This window comes from Ictalurus furcatus, chromosome 16 (assembly GCF_023375685.1).
Source record: "Ictalurus furcatus strain D&B chromosome 16, Billie_1.0, whole genome shotgun sequence".
NCBI classification, from domain to species: domain Eukaryota; kingdom Metazoa; phylum Chordata; class Actinopteri; order Siluriformes; family Ictaluridae; genus Ictalurus; species Ictalurus furcatus.
The window spans coordinates 8,153,315-8,161,098 of NC_071270.1; the positions used below are offsets into that span (position 1 = coordinate 8,153,315).

A 7,784-nucleotide genomic window follows, 5' to 3' on the forward strand; every position below is an offset into this window, starting at 1 on the left:
CTTTTATGCCACATTTGTAAATTAATCTCATTCTATGTTTTTCTTCTTCTCTCTGCCTCTCTCACTCCTACTCTCACCCTCTACTTCATGCAGTCATTAAGAACTAGAAAGTATTTGGTCTTTACTAGCCCCGCAAAGCATCTGACTCACCACAAGGAGAGGGATTCTTTACTGAACATGCTTTCATTCAATCTATTCTATTCACTCATCCCAAATTTTTTTTGCATTGGAATAGTCTTCTCTTATTGGGGAGAATGTGCAATTTCAGTACTTTTCCTTCTAGGTTCAGTACTTCAAACCACATCTACTAGTCACATTAGTCTGTATTTTAAATGACATTTTCCTTGCTCTATTATACACTATTTAGCTAAAAGTATGTGGACACTTGACCAATCTCACCCATGTGCTTGAACATCTAATTTAAGATTTAATCCCCCTTTGATGTTATAATCACCTCCACTCTTCTGAGAAGACGTTCCACTAAATTGTGGAATATGGCTGTGGGGATTTGCCCTTTCAGCTAAAAGAGCATTAGTGAGGTCAGGCACGTAGTCAGCATTTCAATTCAATCCAAAGGTGTTTAGTGGGGTTGTGATCAGGGCTCTGGTCAGGCCACTCAAATTCTTCAGACCTACCTTGCAAACATCATTTTGTGCACAGGGGCATTCTCAAACTGGAACAAGTTTGTATAGGCCCCATAGTTTCAGCAAAGGGAAATCTTAATGCTACATCATACAGAGACATTCTAGACAATTATGTGCTTCCAACTTTGTGGCAACAGTTTTGGGAATGCTCACATATGGGTGTGATGGTCCGGTGTCCACATACATTTGGCCATATATAATTTGTATATATACAGTATATATGGCAACACTGTATGTTACAGAATTTTTCATGTATTTATTGTTGTTATGAGTAGTAGTAATAGGAGGAGGAGGAGCAGGAGGAGATGTACTAGAAGTACCAGAGAATAATTACAAATCCATTATTGGTGTGTTCTATGTTTGTGTCCCCCTTCTGCTTCCTGCCATGAACAGTAAGAGTTTATGTGCTGTAACTGCAGCATCAGCACACGGCCTCTTATAGTGTAAGGCAGAGAACCCTTCTTTTCAGTGACAGTAGACTTTTCTCTGTTTATAGTAATTAATTTAAATACACAAAGAATTAAAAACATTTTGCTGTAAAATATTAATGAATCGGCAAAGTCATTGTATACTGAGTGACTTTATTTTTTCTAACACAGATGTAACAAATCCATTAAATATTCACTGTAAGCATTGTGCAAGCATTTTTTGCCAAAAACCTATATGGGTCTAGTTATAACTATTGTAAGGGTTGAAGCCCAGCGATAACATAGTAAAAGCATGGAATACAGTCAAATAGCAGTTAAAGAGATTACAACACGGATACCTTTGGTCTTTATCTCCATAAATATGAAGCTAATCACTACCTTTTCATCCAAACCATCCGTTATATTATTTGACCTCTAGAGGGCGCAACACTACAACAACTGAGAAATGAGTTCCTGCTGCGTTTGATCACTCCCTATAAGGTAGAAATGTAGGTAAGGTAAACGTGGGACTTACCCAAAAAATATGGGTTTTTTTAAAATGATTTACAATATACAATAACATATTTGTGGTGACTCCACTGTGTGCGTGTGTGTTTTGTAATTGTTTGTTTTTTAGACATTGATTAAAAAAATTGTCCTCCTACTTTCTGTCCTATGGAATAGTACTGTATTATCGTTCATTATGTCACCTCTAGTGGAGTATAAGATTAGGATTAAGATTAAAAGAAGATGTTTCAATTTACACTATATGGAAATATAGTGTAATGATATGGATAGATAGATCATCTCATACTGTGTTTGATAAACAAGGACCAGTAGTCTATGCTAAATGCATTTAAAATGCTAATATTGAATGTCGATGGAGATATATTTTTAGCGTTGCTATAGTGTATACCTGTCTTTATAGACCTAATTATCCACATGCACATTTCTAAAACCTATACAGTTCTGAACATACCTTTCATGTTTTGGCGATAGAGTTTATATGTGAGTGCATTATCGCCTAATCTAAGGAGAAAGAAGAAATTATGTATTGGTCAATTGGTTTAGATCACTGGCACGACTTTTCTTCCGCTGTGGAGGAAAGGAGTGAGAAGAAATAACTGAGACTTTGACCTACTTTTGCGGCCAGTTGGTTCGGTTCGATACAAACTGGAATAAATTTAATAAATCTAACGCTTTTATGGTCTCGGATTGTAGAAATTAAGTATAGCCGTTGACTCCCATATAATTACACACATATACATACAATTTTCAGCTATTGTTCTCAGCTGTAGATGTTCCGCCTGGCCCTTGGCGACCATGGCTGTAGACTGTTACCACGCGCTGTTGCCACAGTAACAATCTAAAGCCACGGTCACCATGGAGACAGCAGAGATAGGGAGGAGCGACAGTTGGCATAGTAACTGGGAACGTCGTACTCCCATTGGCCGATTGGATGCAACGCCAATGTTGCGTAGGCCAGGACTCCCCAATACGATCCCTTTAACACACTTCCGGTTGGCATCGCATCAGAGTACGTGCATGCTGTCCTCTCTTTGATCTTCGTGTAATTATTTAAGATATTATTGACCAATTTGAATGTATATTTAATTTAATATGCTTTGTCGCTTCAATATGAAGTACTTAAGTCTGGATGAATGCGACGTAGCAGTGAGATCTTGGTCACTGCCTATAAATTATTATTATTATTATTATTATTATTATTATTATTAATATTATTGTTGTTGTTGTTGTTGTACAATTAGGTACAATCTTGTTGTAGTAGCCTACACGGACTGACGTCCGAGTCATACGTTCAAATCAAGCATACATTCCTTGAAGAGAGAGAGAGAGAGAGAGAGAGAGAGAGAGAGAAAGGGAGCTATAACCAGACTTCAGTAGCCATGACTGTAGACTGTTACTGTGCTGTTAGACTCTATAAGCAGTAAGCAGTCTAGAGCCAAGGTCATGATGCGCTGGCTCACACTGCAAAGGCTCTCGGCTGGAAAAGACAAAGACCAACCTGAGAGGAATTAATTTACTGATAGAGAGAGGAGGAAGGCTACTTGGATGAACTTATGCTCACCTGGCATTGTTCAAACAATAAGAAACCGTCATTTCGTTCAAAGCAAGTTAGAGAACATTTCAAATAACTCCGGTAGGTTATTTGGGATGATTACAACTGATGATTACTTGAACGTCGCATAAAATTATTTGAGATGCGTAAACGATTACCAAACCATCACGTCAGTGCCTGGTACAACGTGTTCTCAGTGTTTCCCAGATGACGTGAAGCTTAAAGGGTTTCAAAGCAGAATTATTAAGTTATAACATTTTATTTCTTATATTAAGTCGACATGCTCTGTGTTCATGTGCTACCGTGTTTCATGATCATTTGTTCTGGCGCAGCGATTGCTTGTTCCTGAAAAGCTGTCTCATAACAGATTTCAATTCCAACCCTAATCCAACAAACATTGCTCAAGGGCTTTTTTCCACCATAGACCAGTTTCCCAAAAAGTATAATAAAGTTATAGTCATCTTAACTGGTAGAGAAAGTTATAGATGGATGATTGTTCGATTTTTAACTATGACCCACGTGCTGCGATGGTAGAGAATAGCGTGCAATACTACTGTCCATGGTGCTGAAACACATATCCCTCCTTTTTCTACTGAAATTGGGAAAAATGCAAACACACCATAAACATACAGTGTAATCTATGTAGTTGATGTGTCGTAGTTCCACAAGCTTTCACTGAAGATGTAGGCAGTTCGATCAAAATTAAGACTTTTACCCGCAAAAAAATAACAACAAAAAACAGCATTTTACGGATGCTAGAGTCACCACTTCATCTTTTATGTTATTTCTTCGTATTGTCTGAGGTCTGCTTGTTATTTTAGACTGTTAATATATTTTTCAAGAATTTATTTGATTTGACTTTATGATTTGCCTACTATTTAGGAACATTAGACATGGATAAAGAAAAAAGGGCTATACCGCAGTCAGTCCAGTCTGTTCACTTGCACGTGTGTGTGTTCGTGCGCGCGCATGCGTGTGTGTAGTGTGCCAAGCCCGCGCTGTCTCTTTAAAAGCTTACTGTAGGTGACTGCGAATCATCTGCAAAGTGCGCAAGAGTGACGCAAAATCGACTTCAACGCCAAGAAGACGTCACTGAGCTTTCATAATGGAAAGGAAAACGGAAGTGATAGGCAGGAAACTCTTACATTTAAGATAATGTAGGGGAAGAAGATTTTGGGTGTAATAATAATAATGATGATAATAATAATAATAATAATAATAATAATAATAATAATAATAATAATAAAAACTGTGAACAACCGGAAAAAGTGAAATCTGTGTCATAAGTGACACAAGTGGCTAGTCATATAAAATTAATGAACATCATCGTGCACAATTTAACCATTAGAAAGAGATTTGGTAGGCAGTCTAGAAAAAAAAAAATTCACATCATTTGCAAGGTTCATATCTGGACACACAAAATAGAATCATTGCAGTTTAACAAGCTCATATTTCTGCTTTATATATATATATATATATATATATATATATATATATATATATATATATATATATATAAACCCTTTTGTTTTTAAACATTCATGAAAAAAATAGCCGAACTAGCTGATGTGAAGTGCACTGGATTCCATCTGCCTATTTCCTTTACTCTTTACAGACTACATGCTGCCCACGTGCGAGAAAAGTGACTCACACTGCAGTATCTTTCAAGTCGTCCTCAATAGGCCGTAAAGCTCCTAAGACATGCTCATCAAAAATATCAGTTTTATATTAAATTACGGTGTACGTTCAGTTTGTTATTTTTAATTTGGAAAAGGGAATTAAAATATCGGTGCTAACACCTTGTTTTATATTCTACAGTTTTCACGTCTAAGGCATCCACTCCATATAAAATCAGAAGGTAAAATTATCCTTACCTCGAATACTAAGAATCTTGTAAAAATGTATAAAAAAAAAATTATGAAAGATTCCGGCTCCTTGTTTTCCTTCGTTCTTTATTTGCCCGTCAGGAGCATTTTGCTCGGTCATGAGGCTGTGCATGATGAAGTGCAGCATGTCTTACCTAAATGTCTCCATATGGGCCACTGTCCACCCTCGTCTCCTTTTCCTCGTGGAAACTAGCGGCTCTTGTACAATCTTGCCATCTCCTGTGCGCTTTTTATAGAGACCTTATAGTACTAGTAACCGGAGAGGGGAGGAGGACTCATTCACTAAAAAGCAGCACCTACACAAGTGCGTATTCGCACCACGTCATTAATGCTGCGCTGATGTCTATAAAGCGGGCCAGACTCAGACCGTTAAGCGGATACTGGTTTTGGCATGTGCCAAAACGTGTGCTTTATGCTCTGCTATAATGTGGCATAAATAAAAGATGGACAGGTACTAAATACGCTTTTCCGCATCATGTTTTTCGGTCCTATTTTCGAAGTTTCCCATATAAAAGTAATGAATTTCATTCGTAGGCACAAATAAAATGAAACGGTCGTGATAATTAAGGTATAACTGTCAGAAAATAATGACGTATAATTAGTAAAAAAAAAAATTTATATAAATTTATAAAAATCTATAACTATAATATATAAATCTATAAATTTTAAATAACTTAAATAATAATTGAATCTACCATATTATCGCTCTAAACTAATCTGATTGGTACTAATGGCATTAATTAATTAATTCCGCTAATGGAATGAACTGTTCTCGTAGGATATTTCCCTATGACATTGTGATTACGATCAATATTTCAGCAAAACCCGAGCTGTTCACACTGTCACATAACTGAGAAAGGGTCAGCTCTCAAAAAGAGCCTGCAGCTGACACGTTTTCTCCTTTACTTATTTAGTGGCAGGCGTCTCGGAAGAGGGTGGGGGGAATGCGCCATTTGTGCGTAAAACCTGTAAACCGGTAGTGTGCATCTCAGTGCCCATTTCTGGCTAATGACTGAGGGGAAACCCAATAACGTAAGAATACTGTGAGGGCAGACAGGCGGCCCCTTCTCCTCCGAAACGTGGGATGATTGAGGGAGCAGTACACACTGCACTTCCCGAACCAGATTACAAATTACTTTTCACAGCTTCTCAGCTCTATATTTAACATTCAAGTTGACGATTTGATGAATACTCTTCCAACTAGCAAAGCAGAATATTTTACTAGATAGTCCAGTACTTATATGTATACATAGGCCTACAGTTCATTTTATACACCTATCAGCCATAACATTAAAACTACTTACAGGCGAAGTGAATAACATTGATTATCTCGTTGCAGTGGCACTTGTCAAGGGGTATATTAGACAGCAAGTGAACAGTCAGTTCTCGAACTTGATGTGTTGGAAACAGAAAAAAAGGACAAGCATAAGGATCATAAGGGACTTTGACAAGGGCCAAATTGTAATGGCTAGATGACTGGGTCAGTGTATCTCCAAAAAAAGTCGATCTTGTGGCATGTTCCTGGTATGCAGTGGTTAGTACCTACCAAACGTGGTCCAAGGAAGGTCAACTGGTGAACTGGCGACAGGGTCATTGACGACTCATTGATGTGCATTGAGACCGAAGGCTAGCTCACCTGGTCTGATCCCACAGAAGAGCTACTATAGCACAAACTGCTGAAAAAGATAATGTTGGCTATGATAGAACGGTGTTAGAACACATGCTTGGTGCGTGTGGGGCTGCGTAGCCACAGACTGGTCAGAGTGCCCATGCTGACCTCTGTTCACCTCCGAAAGCACCTACAATGGGCACGTGAGCATTAGAACTGGACCACAAAACAACAGAAGATGGTGGCCTGGTCTGATGAATCACATTTAATTTTACATCATGTGGATGGCCAGTTGTCTGTGCATTGCTTACCTGGGGAAGAGATGGCACCAGGATGCACTATGGGGGGAGAAAAACAAACCAGCAGAGGCATTGTGATGTTCTGGGAAATGTTCTGCTGGGAAACTTTGGGTCCCGGCATGCATGTGGTACACGTACCACCTATCTGAACATTGTTGCAGACCAAGTACACCAATTCATGGCAATGGTATTCCATAATGGCAGTGGCCTCTTTCAGCAGCATAATGTGCCCTGCCACATTGCAAAAAATGTTCAGGAAGGGTTTGAGGAACATGACAAAGTGTTCATGGTGTTGACTTGCCCCACAAATTCACTAGATCTCAGTCTGATCAAGCATCTGTGGGATGTGTTGGACAAACATTTCCAATCCATGGAGGCTCCATCTTGCAACTTACAGGACTTAAAGGATGTGAAGAATCCTTAAGGGCTCTAGATTTGCCCTTATTAAAAGAAAAAACAGAACAGTGGCGATTCTGCTATATTAAATGGATCTGTAATTAAAAGTAAATGAACAACAAGCCAGCAGTTTTCAGAATGGCATTGTTAGACAGACTGAAAAATCCCCAATGAAATGCATTGTGAATCCCTTAAATTCTGACGACCTAAATACATTCCTCGCTGTCCTACTGCCCCACCCTCCGCGATTGGTAAGTGTTATGTGACAGGGGGAGCAATTAGCTAGTGTATGGAAACTGGCAAGACCAAATTGGGGAGAAAATGTGTGGAATTATTTTTATTAAAGCAATATAATTTCAATTCACAAAAACATTCCACAGAAAAATCTAATAATGAAAACATTTAATAACATTAAATAATTAATAAAAATTAATCTTAAAATAACTTGAGTATTCAAGTATAA

General features: G+C 38.2%; 1 protein-coding gene across 1 annotated transcript in view; it reads right to left on the reverse strand.

The window, feature by feature from the left end:
* smyd4 (SET and MYND domain containing 4) overlaps nt 1-5,235 on the reverse strand; it is a 63,438-nt gene extending 58,203 nt beyond the window's left edge. The window contains exon 1 of the mRNA XM_053645747.1: nt 5,152-5,235. Within this exon, the coding sequence (XP_053501722.1) occupies nt 5,152-5,165 (14 nt within the window). The 5' untranslated portion in view covers nt 5,166-5,235. The remainder of the gene's footprint in view (nt 1-5,151) is intronic.
* Between the last annotated feature and the right edge of the window lie 2,549 nt (nt 5,236-7,784).